General features: G+C 37.4%; 1 protein-coding gene across 5 annotated transcripts in view; it reads left to right on the top strand.

Moving 5' to 3' along the window:
* Positions 1 to 20,199, top strand: part of RALGAPB (Ral GTPase activating protein non-catalytic subunit beta) — a 93,998-nt gene that overhangs the window by 21,754 nt on the left and 52,045 nt on the right. For all 5 annotated transcript variants that reach the window (XM_055437250.2, XM_055437249.2, XM_055437248.2 and 2 more), the window contains 7 exons: positions 93 to 295; positions 7,783 to 7,946; positions 9,446 to 9,632; positions 12,778 to 12,909; positions 18,030 to 18,208; positions 19,499 to 19,647; positions 19,762 to 19,978. In XM_055437250.2, coding sequence (XP_055293225.1) covers positions 105 to 295; positions 7,783 to 7,946; positions 9,446 to 9,632; positions 12,778 to 12,909; positions 18,030 to 18,208; positions 19,499 to 19,647; positions 19,762 to 19,978 — 1,219 coding nt within the window. In that variant the 5' untranslated portion in view covers positions 93 to 104. The remainder of the gene's footprint in view (positions 1 to 92; positions 296 to 7,782; positions 7,947 to 9,445; positions 9,633 to 12,777; positions 12,910 to 18,029; positions 18,209 to 19,498; positions 19,648 to 19,761; positions 19,979 to 20,199) is intronic.

Below are 20,199 nucleotides of genomic sequence, written 5' to 3'. Positions count from 1 at the left end.
TTTAGAGGTTTTTGGCAATAAGAAGTTAACATTTTAAATCTACTGATAAACAGGGAGGGATGTGTAATAATCCTATATTTTCTTTTGTTTAGGTAAAATGGACCATGGAAGTAATTTGCTATGGATTAACCCTTCCATTGGATGGAGAGACTGTAAAATATTGTGTTGATGTATATACCGACTGGATTATGGCTTTAGTGTTACCGAAAGATTCTATTCCATTGCCAGTTATTAAAGAGCCTAATCTATATGTTCAAAGTATACTAAAACACCTGCAAAATCTTTTTGTACCGAGGTAAGCTATACTAGTCTATCTGGCCATTATCTGGATCATAATAAAATATCATCATTGTTACTTTTTTATATTATAGGAACTTTTAAATATTATATCAGTTCCTATAATATAAATATAATATCACATTTATAAAATATAATAAATATTTATAAATATAATATTAAATATAAATATATATAATATATAATATAAAACAGTAATTTTCATGTCTTTTTCAGTTAAAAAATGTGTTAATATGAATGAGAGAGATGGCCTTATATAATGTTTTCTAGGACTCTTTAACAATGTGTTTTCATTTTAACAGCTTTTGGTTTTGCTTTTAAGATCTGATAGCTATTAGGTATGAAAATACTGTGACCCCTTTTACAGTCAAAAAACCTTTTGCCTAACATAATTCTTGTCTCAACTTAAGCTAAAGAATAACTAAGCCCTGTACCTTAAAATGAATCTTATGAGAGAATGAAGATATAGACGTAAGCAGATTTGAAATTATGGGCAAATTTGTAGTAGACCAAAAAAATACTTTGACAGTTTGTTACTGAGTTTTTCTCCTACCTTCTGTGACGAGACCTTAAATATTGTAATGTACGGTTGCCTTACTTATACCTAACGCATTTTTTCCCATTCTAAAAGAATTATATGTCATTTTAAAGGATTTTGGAAGTAATAGAAAATGGAGAGGAAAACATTAGTTGCCTACCCATTGAGAAAAATCTGTTTTCATCTGTGTGTGTGTCTTTTTTGAAAATGTCTGTGGAAGCGTCAAGAGGGCTGACTTCCATCCTTCTGGAAAAGTTTTGGTTAGGACTTTTGGTCTGTCAGATGATGAGGGACTATGAATCATCCAAAAACCAGCTCTGTAAATTTTAGCTTTTTAAATTTAGAAGGAAGATTACTTTGGAAAATCTGAATTAAAAGAGAGAATCTTCATTATGTGCTGTGATCTATAGGATCAAGTGTGCAAACATACCTCAAGATATTGTTGGTTTGGTTCCAGGCTGCTGCAGTAAAGTGAACATTGAAATAAAGCATTTTTTGGTTTCCCAGTGCATGTAAAAGTTTATACTATACTCTTGTCTATAAGTGTGCAGTAGCATTATGTCTAAAAAAGAAAAAAGTACATATTTTCATTAAATAATACTAGCATTACTAAAAAGTGCTAACTATCATCTGAGCCTTTAGTGAACTGTAATCTTTTTGATGGTAGAGGGTCTTACCTTGATATTGATGACTGCTGGCTGATCAGGTTGGGTGGATGTGGCAGTTTCTTAAAATAAGACAACAGTGACATTTGCCACATTGATTGACTCATCAGTTCGTGAATGATTTCTCTAACATGCAGTGCTATTTGATAGCATTTTGCCTACAGTAGAGGTTCTTTCAAAATTAGAGTTAATCCTGTCAAAGCCTGCTACTGCTTTATCAACTAAGTTTATGCAATATTCTAAATCCTTTGTTTTCATTTCAATAATGTGCACAGCATCTACACCAGGAGTAGATTCCATCTTAAGAAACCACTTTCTTTGCTCATCTATCAGAGGCGGCTCATTATCCATGAAAGTTTTATCATGAGATTGCAGCGATTCATCCCCATCTTCAGGTTCCACTTCTAATTTTAGTTTTCTTGTTATTTCTACCACATCTGCATTCACTTCCTCCAACTGAAGTCTTAAGCCCCTCAGAGTCATCCATGAGGATTGGAATCGGCTTCTTCCAGACTTTTATTAATGTTGATGTTTTGACCTTTCCCCATGAATCATAAATGTTCTTAATGCCATTTAGAATGGTGAATCTTTCCCACAGGGTTTTCAGTTTCTACTTGAAAATGTCCATTAGAGAAATCACTGTCTATGGCAGCTATAGTCTTACCCAATGCATTTCTTAAATAATAAGACTTGAAAGTTGAAATTACTCCTTCATCCATGAGCAGCAGAATGAATGGTAGGTTGGCAGGCAACATTTATCTCATTGTACGTCTCAGTGTTGACTGAAAAAAAAGGCACAGCCTAAAAGTTGAGAATTACATTTTATTCATCAGACTTACTGAAAACTATAGCCTGGATATAGCCTCTCAGATGCTCAGAGGGAGTGTTTCAAAGAGGTAAGGAAGGAACAAGGATATATAGGAATTTTGCTGGGGGGAAAACAAAACTGTAGCAGAACATGTGGAGAAGGCAATGGCAAGCCACTCCAGTACTCTTGCCTAGAAAATCCCATGGATGGAGGAGCCTGGTAGGCTGCAGTCCATGGGGTCGCTAAGGGTTGGACACAACTGAGCGACTTCACTTTCACTTTTCACTTTCACACATTGGAGAAGGAAATGGCGACCCACTCCAGTGTTCTTGCCTGGAGAATCCCAGGGACGGGGGAGCCTGGTGGTTTTCCATCTATGGGGTCACACAGAATCGGACACGACTGAAGTGACTTAGCAGCAGCAGCAGCAGAACATGAAAAATTAATGCTAATCAAAAAGAAAAAAGACATTTCAAGTTAATGATTTTAGTGCCTTTCTTTGTATAGGAAGATGCAAGAGTTTGAGCTTATTGAAATTATTCCTTTGATATGCATCTTAACTGTGTAGGCCCAGTATTTTGTTTTCCTCTGTCCTGAATTCCCCTAGGGTGTACTGTAGGGAGTGGCTGTAGTGACTGGTGACTTTATGGCCACAACATTGTTTACTGGAATGGCAGGAGACATTCCTTGTCCACATCCATCAGAGCTCTTGGATGACCAAGTGCTTTGTAAATAAGCAGTAGTATTTTAAAAGGCGTCTTTTTTTCTGAGTAGTAGGTCTCAACGGTGGGCTTAAAATATTTGGTAAACCATGTTGTAAACTGGTTGTTTCATTTATATGGCACAGGCAGAGTAGATTTAGCATAATTCTTAGGGGTCCTAGGATTTTCAGAATGGTAAATGAGCATTGGCTTCAACTTGAAGCCACTAGCTGCTTGAGGCCCCTATCAAGAATCAGCCTGTCCTTTGCATTTTTGAAGCCAGGAGTTCTCTCTAGCTATGAAAGTCCTTAGATGACATCTTGTTTCAATAGAAGCCTGTAGGCTGTTTTGTCTCCACTGAAAATCTATTGTTTAGTGTGGCTACTTTCATATTCCTTAATTATCTTCGCTAGATCTTCTGGATAACTTGCTACAGCTTTTACATTAGCACTTGCTACTTCACCTTGCTGCTGCCCCCCCCGCCCCCCATGTACACCTTTTTTTTTTTTAATGGCAACAGCTTCTTTCCTTCAGCCTCATGAACCAATCTCTGTTGACTTCAGACTTCCCTTCTGCAGCTTCCTCACCTTTCTCAGCCTTCACAGAATTGAAGAGAGTGAGGGACTTGCTGTGGGTTAGGCTTTGGCTTAAGGGAATGTTCTGGTTTGTTTGGTCTTCTATCCAGACACTAAAACTTTCTTCATATCAGTAATAAGGCTGTTTCTTTTTCTTATCATTTGTGTGTTCACTGGAGTAGCACTTTTAATTTCCTTCAAAAGCTTTTCCTTTCCATTCACAATTTGGTTTACTGATGCGGGAGGCCTAGCTTCTAGCCTGTCTTGGCTTTTGACCTGCTTTCCTCACTAAACTTAGTCATTTCTTCCGTTTTATAGTGCTGTGTTAGATTTTGTTATACAACAAAGTGATTCAGTTTTGTGCATGTGTGTGCACGCACATGCATATTCTTTTTCAGATTCTTTTCCATTACAGGTTATTATAGGATATTGAAAATGTGGTTCCCTGTGCTATTACAGTTCAGTTCAGTTCAGTTCAGTCGCTCAGTCGTGTCCGACTCTCCGGGACCCCATGAATCACAGCACGCCAGGCCTCCCTGTCCATCATTCTACAGTAGGTACTTGTTATTTCTAGTTTTTGATTTAAAGTGAGAGACATGATTCTTCCTTTCTCTTGAACACTTAGAGACATTGTAGGGTTATTAAATGGCCTAATTTCAATATTGCTGTGTCTCAGGTAATAGGGAGGCCTGAGGAGAAAGAGAAGGCAGGAAAATGGCTGGTTGGTGGAGCAATCAGAACACATTTATCAGTGAAGTTTGTCATCTTATATGGGCATGGTTTGTGGTGCCGCAAAACAATTACAGTAGTAACATCAAAGGTCACTGATCATCAAATCACTGTAAAAATATAATAATAATGAAAATATTTTGAGAATTACCAAAATGTGGCATAGAGACACAAAGTGAGCAATGCAGTGGGGAAAATGGCACATATAGACTTGCTCAGTCAGTGTAGGGTTGCTATAAGTCTTCAGTTTGTAAAAAAACCACAATATTGGTAAAGTACAATAAAACGAAGTGCAGTACATTGAGGTGTGTCTGTTAACCCCTTGATCTTATCACCCTGTCACCAGCCACCCAATTCTACTTCTGGTGGTGTAGTCATTCAGTTATGTCCAACTTATTGCAACCTTGTGAACTGCAGCATGCCAGGCTTCCCTGTCCTTCACTATCTCCCAGAACTTGCTCAAATTCCTGTTCATTGAGTCGGTGATGTCATCCAACCATCTCATCCTCTGCCACCCCCTTCTCCTCCTACCCTCGGTCTTTTCCAGGATCAGGGTCTTCTTCAATGAGTCGACTCTTCACATCAGGTGGCCAGAGTATTGGAGCTTCAGCCTCAGTCTTTCCAATGAATGTTTGGAATTGATTTCCTTTAGGATTGACTGGTTTGATTTCCTTGCTGTCCAAGGGAATTTCAGGTCTTGTGCAACACCACAGTTCAAATGCATCAGTTCTTCGGTGCCCAGCTTTCTTTATGGTCGAACCCTTAACATCTGTACATGACACCTGGATAAACCATAGCTTTGACTGTTTGGACCTTTGTTGGCAAAGTGATGTCTCTGCTTTTTAATATACTGTCTAGGTTACATTTGGGTGAATTAAGTGCTGGTTGGTTATATTTTTTGATTTCAAATAGAAGTTATAACAGGAAACGGTGGAAAGTAAGTGGTAGGAAGACATATTGTTTGTAGCTAAGCAGATTCTTCTAAAATAATACTTTTAGTGCTTTCTTATCATCCCACTTAGGAGACTAATTTACTCTGCTTTTTCTTAGTAAATGGGAGCGTTTCTTGGGTAGTGTTGTCTCCTCTCTGTACTCTTACCAACTCTCAGTGCTCGGTTAATTTTATTGATGAGAAAAATCAATTGCATTTATATTAATTAGACTTTTGCTTTTCTCTTTTGAGAAGTATGACTACCATATAAGTTGTTCATTTAACTATTTGGTAATTAGCTTGTTTTCCCAAAAGTGTGCGTTATTCTGAGAGGGTGCTGAACTGAGTATAGAGTTCTGGCTAATTGTATCTTAGGGAGCTGAATATTTTCAGTGCTAAATATTGGGAGTTATGATCTTATCTCCTGTTATTGGGAGTTTTTTTGTTACTGTTTTTTGAATCAGATAGTCACAAAATCATCAACTTTACTTATTTAATTATTTTTTTGTTTAATTATTTACTTATTTAATTGTTTTTATGAAAACTAATGCTCAAAATAGAGGAAACAGCCTCTACCACTTCGCTGAAGATTAGGTCAGAATGAATGTAGCCTTTCTCTTTTGCCTATCAGTTTGATTTGGGGGAGCACATAGCTGAGTGAAGAGTGATCCATCATTTAAAACTGATTAGGGTCTTCATTGCTCGAATATACTGTACTTTAGAAAGTGTGGCATTCTTCTAAAGCAGTGGTTGGTGAACTTTTTTTGTAAAGAGGCATATAGTGAATATTTTAGGCTTTGTGGGCCATACCATAGTGTCTGTCACAACTATTCAACTCTACTGATATAGAGAAGCAGCCATAGATGATATATAAATCAATGAGCATGGTTGTGTTCCAATAAAGTTTTTTTTACTAAAACAGATGACAGGCCAGATTTGACCCACAGGCCATACATAGTTCACCGGCTCATGTTCTAGAATAGTTTTTCTGAAGTTTGCAAGTTGCTTTTGGAAATATTAGAGGGAAAAGAGCATCTTTGGTATTTCGACCTTTCTATTTCTTTTTCAGTAAAGATTGACTTGTTTCTCTTAGCTGTAGAAACTTGGACACTGCTCTTGAATTTAGGCTGAGTGATGCCACAGTCCCTAAGGAGCAGATGTTTCCTTTTCTGCACTGGGCAGGTAGTACTAGGAATGGTAGGTAAGCCTGGGTTACCATTTGGGAAGTTTCTAGTGTTATTGCTAGCTTGTAAGAGTGTCGCCCCCAGGACCACTAGTGGGATTTTTATTTCTTATTCTGGGTTTCCTCTTACATGGCTGCATGAGGTTTGGGGCTATTGTATATTTCTTACTCTTGCTTAGTAGCAGAGCAACACATGCAGGCTTGAGCCTCTTGGCTTCCCGTGGTCCGGATTCACCTCAGACTGAACATGGGACCTCTCCCTATCCTTGGGGACTCTTGTCTTTTCCTAGCTGAATGTCTCATCATTTCACTTTAGGTCTTGCTTCTTTAGGGGGAACTTAGGGTTGTCATTTTCTTACAGCTCTAGGGTGAGTGTTTGGTTTTATGGGTCATGTCACAGAATCTGAGAATCTTTACCCTGAGGTTGTGATGGCAGTTCTAAGAGCACTCACTTCATTGTCTGGATTTCTCGAGGAGGCTCTGAGATTCCCTCCTCTGATGGAGACATGTTTTATGAATTCTTTGTGACATGAGTCATGTAGAAACTTAGCCTCAAGATTTATTTCAATAATAATAGTTACTTGCCTTGGTCTTCACATGGGAACTCTGAAAGCCAATTCACTCTTTGCCAATACAGTAGTTTTACTATGATTCTTGAAAATCTTAAGGTGATCCATGTTGGACAGTGGGGATAAAGGCTGGGGCTTGTACTTTTATCTTCCTCTTCAACCCTAGCCCTGATACACTGATGTAGTAATACTGTTGGAGAAAAATGGTGTTGTGAACTAAAGAGAGCTATAAAACTTCTTTGGGAATATCTTGGGTACCTTTGGGTTAAGTTGCCTTTTTTTTAGTAGAACTGCAGTTAGCGGGTGCTCATTTCTGAGGAATTTGTCTCTGTATCCCATCAGTTTTGGAGACCTGTTAGGATATTTAATTTTTTAGGCTCTCCTCTAGCAGACATTAACTTCAAAAGGGATTGTGAACATTCTGAAATTCATGCTGAATTCTTGTGAACATATGGTTAAAATTTTTTTAAAGAATACAAGTGTATTTACTGATTCATTCAGCAGAAACCTATGGAATATCTGTTGTATGTGCCAGGCACATTGCAGACTTAGAAAACCCAGAGGTGAAGTCCACTTTCTAGGATCTTCCCTCTCCCCGGGAGCTTTTCAAGCTCTTTAGGAGTGGTAGGTTTAGATCCCAGAGTGCCAAAGTGCATGAGGAGGAAGTAGCTTTGAACTGAAGAGGGTGCGCCTAGTTCTGTCTGCTGGTGCTGTTAGGGAGTTGCCTGTCTTAACTGTTGCATTCTGTCCTTAAGCTTGTCAATGATGTCTGTTTGTCTTCTTTAGACAGGAACAGGGCTCCAGTCAGATCCGACTATGCTTACAGGTCCTGAGAGCCATTCAAAAACTGGCCCGTGAGTCATCCATTATGGCCCGAGAAACCTGGGAAGTCTTACTGTTGTTTCTTCTGCAGATTAATGACATACTTCTAGCGCCACCAACTGTTCAAGGTTTGTTAATTATTTTTTCTGATTTATTACTGAGCTCCAAACACAGTTCATTTTTAGACTCAGTGAGTAGTAGACTTAGTGGGGATTTAAAATTTGGCACTACAGTTGACAAACCAATATGAGGAGAGACTCAGTGAATTAATACATGTTTGATAATGACAGTAACAGTAGCTTGTTCAGTGTATTAGGACAGAGCCTATATAAGAAACAACTAATGTACCTGATTACAAAGTAGTTATCCAGGTAGACTGAAAACTTGAAGGCTGCAGAAGATATTTTGTTTAGCAAATGAAAGCTAGAAAATCTTAAAGTATTCTATTTGGAGGTATGACAAGTATGTCATTCATTATCTAGCCATCAAAAAGCCTTCAGTTTTATGAGTTTAGAGTGTATTTTAAGATGTCTTGCTTTGTATAATATAGCACAGTATACACAGACAATAAGTTGATAATTCTAGTTCCAGATTCCCCTGTTGCTTATTCATCTGTGTATTCTTTTTACTCATACATGTGAGTGTGCTTGTGCTCTCACATAAATGCAGGTGCAGGAAGAATTTTAGTGTTGAAAGGGACTCTGTAATAGAAGTACTCTGTCTGGGATTGGTGATGAGCTAGCCAGATAGGTAGTGTGCCTCTCTCTTAAACAATCCCCATCCCAGGGATTCAGTACCATAAGTCAAGCCATCCATCCCCTTCTGGAGCTTATTATTGTTGAAACTTCATTTTTGCTCATTTGAAATCCTTAGAACTTTTCATTCTGTATGGAAATCCAAAGTTTGCCTTCTATGGCTAGGCAGAGTACAGACCGCTGCCGTTCTCCTTAGTTCCCAGGCTTGGAACCGAGGAGCAGCTCTGTTTTCATGGCTGAGGCTTTGTCCTGCCAGAACTAGTCCTTTGGCTCCCTTCTTTGTCTCCCTCTCTCTTGAAGGGTGGCTTTCAAACACATGAAGCATTTTATAGCAAAGTTTGAAGGTAGGAAGTCTCAGATATTTGTTCTGATTCCTTTTCTTTTTGGCTGTGTGAACTTGGGCAAGTTACTTAAATTTCCAGAACCTGTTTTCTCATCTTCAAAACAGATATAATTGATAATTGGTAATAGATATTATTGATTTAAAAACCTACCCTGCAGAATTAATGTGAGGTCACGTGTGTGAACTATGTGGCACAGAAACTGACTAATAGCACTCGTTCATCGCAGGCACTCATCCTTTCCCTTCTTCTGTGTGTGCTCCTGTCTCACTGCTGGAAGGTTAAGATCTTCCATAAGAACCCAGCAGGGGCACCTGAAAACTTCACATGTGATAATCGGTTGATGTGTTCATGATTTCCTTCATAAGAGCTCCTATGAGTAGTTTTTGTTCTTACTATTCAGTGGTTATTTGAAAGTCAGAACTTAACATTGCAGTTATTTTAATTTTTTGACCATTCTCCCAAATCAGTGAGTTAAAGATTCTGCTTTACAAATAAGTATGCCAAAGGTGTTTTCTTTTTGTTGGTAAGGTGGCATTGCTGAGAATCTAGCAGAGAAGTTGATTGGTGTTCTCTTTGAGGTTTGGTTACTAGCATGTACGCGGTGCTTCCCAACACCTCCTTACTGGAAAACAGCCAAGGAGATGGTGGCTAACTGGAGGCACCACCCGGCAGTGGTGGAGCAGTGGAGCAAGGTCATCTGTGCACTCACTTCAAGGTAAGTTACCGTCATCAACTTGCCTCCTTTCATTCGTCTGGCCGTAATGAAAGCATTTAGCCTTCCCCTAATGCTGTGTCTTTCTGGGATTTATGGAGTGAATAGTAAAAAGCTTCTATTCTGTGTCTCTTATTACTATACTTTAGTTAATAGAATCAGTCAGTTTTTAAAAATAGATGTAGCAATTGGCCTAGTGCCTGTCTAATCTAAAACCTTTTAGATTGAGAAAATATGTTGGAGAGGCAGATGAATTGTGAGCCCTATTACTCCCACCCCCCAAATCCCACTCTAATTCTGATTCTTAAAATGTTTAGAAAGAAAGTGAAAGTGAAGTTGCTCAGTCATGTCTGACTCTTTGTGACCCCATGTGCTGTAGCCTACCAGGTTCCTCTGTCTGTGGGGTTTTCCAGGCAAGAATACTGGAGTGGGTTGCCATTTCCTTCTCCAGGGGATCTTCCTGACCCAGGGATTGAACCTGGGTCTCCCGCATTGTAGGCAGATGTTTTACAGTCTGAGCCACCAGGGAAGTCCAAAATGTTTGAGATCATTATTTTTAAAAAATGAGCCAAAGAAAGTTATAACAGAAAGAGTTAAGTTCACCAGAAATCTTATTATACATAATTTTACAGAAATAGGACTATGCTATAATGTTATTGTCTGTAACCAAAGTAGGCAGTTTTTTATAATAATAATTTTTTTTTTTTAGCCATTTATATATAATATCACTATTCTGTGAGTAAACCGTTAGGCTTCATTTTTTTCAGACTTTTTTTTGTTTTTTCATTTCTTGTAATATAAAACTCTTTAAAAGCTGAGCATTCTTTTTTAAACATGATCACAATACCATTATCACACATGAACAAAATGTTAACAGTTTTCTAATACTGTTTAGCTATTGAGTGTTCAGATGTTCCTGAATGTCTCAACTTTTTAAAATAGTTGATTCCATTGAATCAGAACACAGACAAGGTTTGGACATTGTCTTTAGTTGACAGATTTCTTAAGCCTATTTTAAACTGTAGGTTCCTGCTCTCTCATTTTTATTTCCTTGCAGGTTTTTTTGTTGAACTGGGTTGTTTTGTCTTACTGAATGCTTCACATTCTGGATTTTTCTGATTATTTCCTCGTTGTGTTAATTAATATGTTCCTCTGTCCCTTATATTTCCTGTCAGCTGGTAGTTAATCTGACAGGAGACTGGGGACTTAATCTGATTTAGACTTAATGGGAGGGTTGGTGGTGGAGGTGGAAACTGATAATTTATAAGTGGTATTACGTATTGGAAGTTACATTGGTCTTTTTATGAGTTAATATATATATCTTTATCATCATTTAAGATGAATTTTTGTTTGTTTATTCTGGTATGTCTTTATGAATGTCACTATTATGAATCTATTTTTAAATAATACATCCTTTTATCTTGATTATAAGAATGCAATACATGCTTATTATGGAAAATTTGGAAGACGTAAGGGGAAATATCCATCACTTACAAATAACCAATCTTTGAATATATTTTTTTCTATCTTATCTTTTTTAAAAAATCAATTTGAAATTATTCTATATAGTGTTACCTGCTTTTTTTTAACTTGATGTCTGATTCTTGTCCCAGTAATTACATGTACTTTTTTTCTTCTTACATAGATCCCAAGATCCTATTTTAAATGGCCTTATAGTTTTTCATTATATAAATGGAATTATAATTCATTTAATAGTTTCTCTGCTGTTTTGATATTGAAATTGTTCTCTGTGTTTTCCTTTTAAAAACTATTGTTGGGAATTCCCTGGTAGTCCAGTGGTTAGGACTCTGCACCATCACTGTTAAGGGTCTGGGTTCAGTCCCTGGTCAGGGAATTAAGATCCCATGAGTCTCTCAGTGGGGCAGAAAAAAAACAAAACAAAAAAAGCTAAATAAAGGAGGATATAAAAGTAAAAAAGGAAAAATATTGTTGATTTGCGAATAATTTACACTTAGTCTTTGTATGTATTCTGGTTATTTTATTAAGATATATTTTTAGATTAGCTATAGTAGATCATAATCTATTCTAAATATAATAGATTAATAATTGAGTCAAAGGGCTTTGAACAGTTTTAATACATTTGGAATATTAGTATTTAGTTAAGTAATTGAATGGTCAAATCCAATTTATGGGACACATATCATAAATTCTAAACTTCATGTAAAGTTATGTTGTAGTTGTTATGAATAAATTATAATAAATTAGTTGTGTTGAAGGCATTTGTAGTATGATGAATCTTTTAAAGAATTTATTGTTTATATTATGTGACTGTATAATCAACAAAAGCATAAGATTATATGATTTATTTATTTGTTATTTGCACTTATAAACTTTTAAATAATTTGTAATTTTATGAAATTATATATAATTTGTAATTTATGTTATAGTATACATTATAAACGGAGAAGGCAATGGCATCCCACTCCGGTCTTCTTGCCTGGAAAAGCCCATGGACCAAGGAGCCTGGTAGGCTGCAGTCCATGGAGTCACTAAGAGTCGGACACGACTGAGCGACTTTACTTTCACTTTTCACTTTCATGCACTGGAGAAGGAAATGGCAACCCACGCCAGTGTTCTTGCCTGGAGAATCCCAGGGACGGGGGAGCCTGGCTGGCTGCAGTCTATGGGGTCACACAGAGTCGGACACGACTGAAGTGACTTAGCATTAGCAGCAGCATACATTATAAAATTATAGTCTGTGTAAGTGTTATATACAGTGTTGTATATTACATACTATGTTATATATAATAAGATGTATTAAATTTATAATATGAGAAGCAATATTTAATTTATAAAATCACTTATCATTTTATAATTATAGTGAAATCATAAGTAAATAACAAATTTATAATATAAATCATATAACATAAATAAATGAACTAAATTATAAATGATATTAATTATTTAAATAAATACTTTAAAGTAATTTTTACAAAACTAAAAGTCCTCTTCCAGTTTATTTTATTAAAGGGTTTTCATTTATTTTATTCACCTCAGTGAGGTATAATACAAGTTTCATCTATTTTCTCCTATCATATTTCTCCTACTATATTTTAATGCTTGAATGTATCTTCAGTTCTGTTAAAAATGAACTTAGTAGTGTGATTTTTTTTTTTTAATTTTCTAGATTGCTACGCTTTACATATGGTCCTTCATTTCCTCCATTTAAAGTTCCCGATGAAGATGCCAGTCTGATCCCTCCTGAAATGGATAATGAGTGTGTTGCACAGACATGGTTTCGCTTTTTACACATGTTGAGGTACCTTTGTTGTTGTATTTCATGTGTCCTTACCCAGTAAATGTCTTAGGCAAGAACCATACTATAACTCCTTGTTGGAGTTCACAGTGTGGCTGCTAAGCCCAGGGGTCAGATGGAGCCAAATTGGACAATACACTCATCTGCGTCACATGCCCCTTCCATCCTGGCAGGGTCAGGCTCTCCTCAGCTGCTCTTGGGCCACACTCTCTAGGGGCTTGTTCCCTGCGGTGGGTGCAGTATTTGTTCTCTTGCCTGTTGCTGCCGCCTGGGTGACAGTTTCTCTTCCAGGACTTTGTCACATTCTATGGGGGCTGAAGACTATCTTGTTCCTCTCTGTGACCAGCACGGACTGGTCAGTCTTATTCTCAAGGCCTCTCCTCTGGTAGCCTTGTTTAAAATTCCACTAAGGGAACAGCATAAAATTTCACAGAGGGACAAATTGTTAAAAGTAATAGTACTTCATGCTCTTTCTTTATGATATTGTTTTCAGTTCAGTTTCATTGCTTCCTACCTTTCTTCTAGCCCATCCTTGTGCTCTGTGGAACTTTAATTCTGTTGTGTACTGTCGATTCATAAACTTTTTTCTTGCATATCTTTTCTTTCTGGTTTGATGAGCCTCATTTTTCTGTTTGTATATTAGTGATTATGAATTACTCTGTGTGACCTGTTTATAAATTAGGGATCTTAACTATTTTCTGTCATTTTATTTTTCAGTTTGTAGTTCGTTTTTAATCTTTCAGTGATTTTAGTTTATTTTTTTACATCTACCTTTTTCTGTGACCATTTTCTGTTTCCTTTAAGATTAGAAAGTCTTCTGTGTACTTTGATCAGGTGTATACTCACCTATACTCACTCACTGCTTCTGACTTTGTTTCCTTTGTGCCATTAAGTACCTTTATATGTATGGGTTTTGTCTTTGGGTTGCATATTATTCCATTGATGTTTTCATTCATTCTTATAGGAGAGTCACACTTAATTACTTTAACCTTCTATAGTTATTGGTATTTGGTAGAACTAATGACTTTTTCCCTTTTTCCACTTCTTAGAATATTTTTAAGAATCCCTCTTGCCTGTTTAACATTTTAGATGAATTTTATAATCCATTTGACATGTTATAAAGCACATGTGAATAGAAGAACCTCACAAAACCTGTTGGGGTTTGGAGTATATATTAGGGTAAGGAACATGTCCTGCTTTAGCAGATGAACCTGGAAATCTTAGTGGCTTAGTACAATATATTTCATAAAAGCCTTGGGTAAGGAGCAGCCTTGCTTGGGTAGTTGTTCAGGGCCTCAGGCTGGCAAAGGCTCCGCCATCTTCAACATGTGGCTTTATTAGAGCATTAACTTTGTAGGGAGAAGCCTCTGTATCTGGCTAGAAGATGAAAAAGAGAAAGCAAGGAAAATTATGTAGAAAGTTTTTATGGACCAGCTCCTAAATTGATGTGAATCACTGCTACCCATGTTCCTTTGGCTGGAACTCACATATGCCACATTAAATTACAAGAGAATGTAGAAGGGAAAGAGAAATTACCAAACAGCGAAGCAGTTCCCGTCTCTGCCAAAGATGAGAATTGTATTAGCTTGTATTTATATTTAGGAGCAGCTGACATCTTAATATATTGTGGTTTTCTTTTCAAGAGTAGGTATTTTTCTTTTTAGGAATCTTAAATATCTTGTGGAAATATTTTGTACATCTGCATAATTTTTTTTGCCATTATTCCTATGTATTTATTGCTGATGTTATGAAAGGCTAACTTTTTTTTCCTATTGTTAAATCTTACAAGTGGCTATTGCTGCTGTAAAGAAAATGTTTTACTTATTTTACTTTTGTATATTTGGGGTTTTAAAATGCTGTATTTCACCGATTCTTTTTAGATTTCTAGATATAATGGACACATATATTTGCACATATCTGCAATTAAGAAATTTCTCCTTTCTAGTAATTTGTACTTGAGTCTGTGGTAATTCATTTAAAGTGTTTGGTTGCAGTAAGACCTGTATGAGTTGATGTTCTGCTACTTTTTCCTTTGTGAGCTTGAGCAAGCAATTTAGTCTCTCTGAGTCTCAGTCTCTTTTTAATCTATAAAATGGGGATAATAGTGTCCATCTTGTTATAAGAATTGAAGAAAATGTGAAACAGTGCATCTAGTATGTGGTAGGTGCTTGAAAAGTTGCCATTTTTGTTACAATTATTTTTGTATGTTGTTTTCAGTTCAGTTCAGTCACTCAGTTGTGTCAGACTCTCTGCGACCCCATAAACCACAGCATGCCAGGCCCCCCTGTCCATCACCAACTCCTGGAGTCCACCCAAACCCATGTCCATCGAGTTGATGATGCCATCCAACCATTTCGTCCTCTGTCGTCCCCTTCTCCTGCCCTCAATGTTTCCCAGCATCAGGGACTTTTCAAATGAGTCAGCTGTTCCCATCAGGTGGCCAAAGTATTGGAGTTTCAGCTTCAACATCAGTCCTTCCAATGAACACCCAGGATTGATCTCCTTTAGGATGGACTGGGTAGATTTCCTTGCAGTCCAAGGGACTCTAAGAGTCTTTTCCAACACCACAGTTCAAAAGTATCAATTCTTCGGTGCTCAGCTTTCTTCATAGTCCAACTCTCACATCCACTGGAAAAACCATAGCCTTGACTAGACGGACCTTTGTTAGCAAAGTAATGTGTCTGCTTTTTAATATGCTGTCTAGGTTGGTCATAACTTTCCTTGCAAGGAGTAAGCATCTTTTAATTTCCTGGCTGCAATCACCATCTGCAGTGATTTTGGAGCCCAGAAAAATAAAGTCAGCCACTGTTTCCACATCTATCTGCCATGAAGTGATGGGACCGGATGCCATGATCTTAGTTTTCTGAATGTTGAGCTTCAAGCCAACTTTTTCACTCTCCTCTTTCACTTTCATCTAGAGGCTCTTTATATCTTCACTTTCTGCCATAAGGGTGGTGTCATCTGCATATCTGAGGTCATTGATACTGGTCAGAATTTCTACAACACTGTTGTGTTAAAATGACACTGTTTTGACATCCCTCTTTTCTGATTTTCATTCGAATGCCTCTACTGCTTGAAATTTTGAATGGGGTATTGGTTGTTAATATTAGTTACTGTTTCTTGTGTTCTTGATTTCATAATCAATTAAAGAATTTTCAATTTAAAAATATAAATGGGAAATAGTGCTGAATTATTTTCAAGTCATATTTTGGGGTCCGTTTAAACAATTAAATATCTTTTCTTCTTTTATCTATTGATAGTATATTAATTTTTTTCCCCAATGTTTAATCATCCTGCATCCTTTAAGTTCTGCTTGATTGTGGAATATTATTCTTTTAATATTTTCCCAAATTGTCTCTCTTTCTGTTTTTTGACTAATTTATATTTTGGCAACTTTAAAAAACTTAGGAAACTTCCTATCTTTTTCTGTACTCTGTTGTATGAAAGTTACATATTCCTTAAGAATTTGAAATACGCCACCAGTAAAACTCTAGAGTGGAATCTTTGTTAATAGTAGTTCTTTTTTTTCAGTGGTAGTTCTTAGATAGTCTTTTCCTTTTCCTTCACTATTTATTTCTTTACTTTTGGTTGTGCTGGGTCTTTGTTGCTGCATGGGTTTTTCTCTAGTTGCAGTGAGCAGGGGCTACTCTTTGTTGCACTGCATGGGCCTCTCACTGGGATGATGTCTCTTGAGGAGCACAGGCTCTAGGGCGTGTGGGCTTCAGTAGTTTTCAGTGAGTGGGCTCAGTTGTGACTCCTGGGCTTTAGAGCACAGGCTCAATAGTTGTGGTGTGTGGGCTTAGCTGTTCCATGGTATGTAGGATCTTCCTAGACCAGGAATTGAACCTGTGTTTCCTGCATTCACAGGCAGATTCTTTACCACTCAGCCACCAGGGAAGCCCCTACTCCTTCACTATATATTGATCTCTTCATACTCTGTCCTTCTTCTTGAGCTGAAAGAGTGTTTTAGTCACTTTTTGTTTTTGGATATACAGAATAGGAATTTGAACAAATGCTAGTGAAAAAGAGGGATAATTGTGTGATGATAGAGAGGTCTTACTGGGTGTCGGGAAGCAGTGAACATTCAGTATTTGTGATTGGAGGGATCTGGGCAGCCTTAGGATAGGCTGCTCTATCATCTGTCTCTCTGGGCTGTTTTGCTCTTCTTGTGCATATGCACTGCTCTCCTTCTCTGGCCCTAAGGCACATGGGACCTTAGTTCCCCAACCAGGGATTAAACCTGCGTCCCCTGCCCTGGAAGGCAGATTCTTAACCACTGCACTGCCAGGGAAGTCCTTAGAGGCTTCTTTTCTCCTCTACCCCACAGAGTGAACTATTAATTCTGTGGATCCAGTATACTAATACTAGAAGCCCTTTTCCATTCAGGCACACACATTCCTCTGTCCTCACTTTCATTTACTTGAAATTAAGAGTCTAACTGGATGGAAAAAGGTTTCAAAGGCCCAGATCCTCTATAAACCACTGATTTATATTTCTCAGCCTAATTCTTTTGATCTTGTAGCTAGTGGAAGTTCTTTCCAAGTGGCTAGCTATGCGTTAACAAACATTATTACTTTGAGTTGGAAAGGCTGTTTAATGGACACTTAAGCAGACTGTTTTTAGTGAAAACATAAATCTGCTTTTCAGTGGAAATACTCAAGCTCAAATATGTTGTTTTAAATATATCAAAATGTATGAGTTGCGTGCATGCACAAGAATGTAAGCGCTAATCTCGAGTTTCGCATAGTTTTTTAAAAATTGGAAATATTAATACTAAAGTAAAATTTTCTCCTTGGGGTTCTTGTACATTTATGTATAATTTTACCATTCTGTTGCTTAATTCCACACATATAACAATATATCCATATATACTTTTAAAAAATTAAAAATTTCTAGTCTTATTTTGGTTCTCATTCTCTGAATAGGCAAATGAAGTTTATATAAGCACACTGCAGGTCTTCTGTAGAGTTGATGTTTACTTCCCTAGCCTATTAAACACAGATTCATCTCCTCTCTGAATCAAATAGGTACACACAGCCCTGTTCTTAAAATTAGATTGCATGCATTTTATTGCTAAAGAAATTTCTAAATGTATAATTAATTCTTGCTCTCTCTTTTGGTAGTAATCCCGTGGATTTGAGTAACCCAGCCATTATAAGCTCTACTCCCAAATTTCAGGAACAGTTCTTAAATGTGAGCGGAATGCCACAAGAATTGAATCAGTATCCCTGCCTTAAACATCTGCCTCAAATATTTTTTCGTGCCATGCGTGGAATCAGCTGTCTGGTGGATGCATTCTTAGGTGAATTTTGTGTATGTTGCTGGATGTTTGAAGATAACTCTAGAGTCTAGTTTTAGAGACTATTAGGGGACAGCGCAAAGAAAAAGATGAAGAGATTTGATTGCCCAGTAGTAAACTAGGAAAAATTATTTGCAACTAATGTAATAGCCTGAATGTTTTTGTTATTATTACATAAATGCTGAATAGATCAGGCGATGCAAAGAGAAAAGAATAAGGCCCGGTAGATAAGTGGACAAAGGCTATGAATAAATGATTTGGAAAAGAAAGAAGTGTCATTTCACTAATAATCCTAGAAAATACAGATTAAAATGCATTAGATATCATTCTTATCATTAGGAAGCAAATTATACTTTTTGTGAAACGTTGTTTTAAACTGTTTTTCACATGAAAAGTCAGAATTTTTTTAACCTGTTAAAGAGCAGTGATATTTAATGTACTCAGCCGCTCAGTTGTGTCCAACTCTTTGCGATCCCATGGACTGTAACCTGCCAAGCTCTTCCGTCCATGGAATTCTCCTGGCACAAATAGTGGAGTGGGTTGCCGTTTCCTCCTCCAGGGGATCTTACTGACCCAGGGATTGAACCCACATCTCTTATATCTCTTGCATTGGCACGTGGATTCTAGTGCCACCTGGGAAGCCCTTGATATGTAATACCTGTCATTTAAAAAACATTTGTTATGTGTAACTTAATATATTACAGAGGTATTACAGAGGTAATACATTAGTTCAGTTAAGTTTGGCTGCCACTTGGTCAGAAATACCAGTGGTTTAAACAGGGTAGCTTATTTTCATACATGTTAAGCCCCAGGCTAAGCTCTATGGGGCTGCTGTGGCAGTTCCACCATTGTCAGAAACCCAGGGCACTTCCATCTTCTGGCTCTTCATCCTTTGTGCACACTCTCATGGGCCATGATGCTTGAAAGAGTTCCAGCTATCTTAGTAACTGGGAAGGAAGAAGCATCTACCTTTGATTGGTCCTTAAAAGGACACTTAAAAGGAGATTTTTGGAGGAGATTCAGCCAGTAATTACCCACTTCTCTATCGTCAGAACATGGCCACATCTGGCCATAAAGGAGCCTTCAGAATGTAGTTGTTTATTCTGGATAACCACGTCCAGCTAAGTTTTGTGTTCTGTAACTCAGGAAGAAAGGATGGGTGGCAATTAGGAGGTAGCTTGTAGTCTCTGCTATACTAGTTGGTCCTGAGCCTTCACCAGTGTTGCTTGAGGAAGATTTGCTGACCACATATTTTGAACTATGAAGAATAACTCCTTTTGTCTTTCTTTAAAGGCATTTCTAGACCCCGATCAGACAGTGCTCCTCCAACACCCGTGAATAGATTGAGTATGCCTCAGAGCACTGCTGTCAATACCACCCCACCACATAACCGGAGGCACCGGGCTGTTACTGTGAATAAGGCCACCATGAAGACAAGCACAGTAAGAGTTTTCATACCGTATAAAATTGGCTGTTTAATTAGCCATCCTTTTAAAAAGTCCTGCTGTTTTTGCAACCTTCTTGTGACTGGCTATATTCTTTTGTTCTTCTAACAGGTTAGTACTGCTCACGCCTCGAAAGTTCAGCATCAGGCATCCTCCACCTCTCCTCTGTCAAGTCCAAATCAGACTAGTTCAGAACCCCGGCCACTGCCTGCCCCCCGGAGACCAAAGGTTAACAGCATCTTGAATCTCTTTGGATCATGGTTATTTGATGCAGCATTTGTTCACTGTAAACTTCATAATGGGATAAACAGAGACAGCAGCATGACTGGTAAATATTGCTCAAGAAATACGATATCATTTTTTTCTTTCCTTTTTTTTCTTTTTAATCTTTCCTACCTGCAAGATTAATATGTATCTTAAAAAGCTCTCTGTCTCTGACCAAGCAGTGTCTTGTGCTTAACCCCTTCCAGCTGAAGTAATTTTGAACTTTTTCTACGTGTCCTTTTCATGTTTATTCTACAAGGTTTGGCTTTTGTCTGGTTTTATTAG

Source organism: Moschus berezovskii, chromosome 15 (genome assembly GCF_049115385.1).
Source record: "Moschus berezovskii isolate FMDL1 chromosome 15, NW_MosBer_1.0, whole genome shotgun sequence".
In the NCBI taxonomy this organism is placed as follows: Eukaryota; Metazoa; Chordata; class Mammalia; order Artiodactyla; family Moschidae; genus Moschus; species Moschus berezovskii.
Note: the sequence above shows the minus strand (reverse complement) of the source record. Positions and strands in the feature narration are given on the sequence as shown.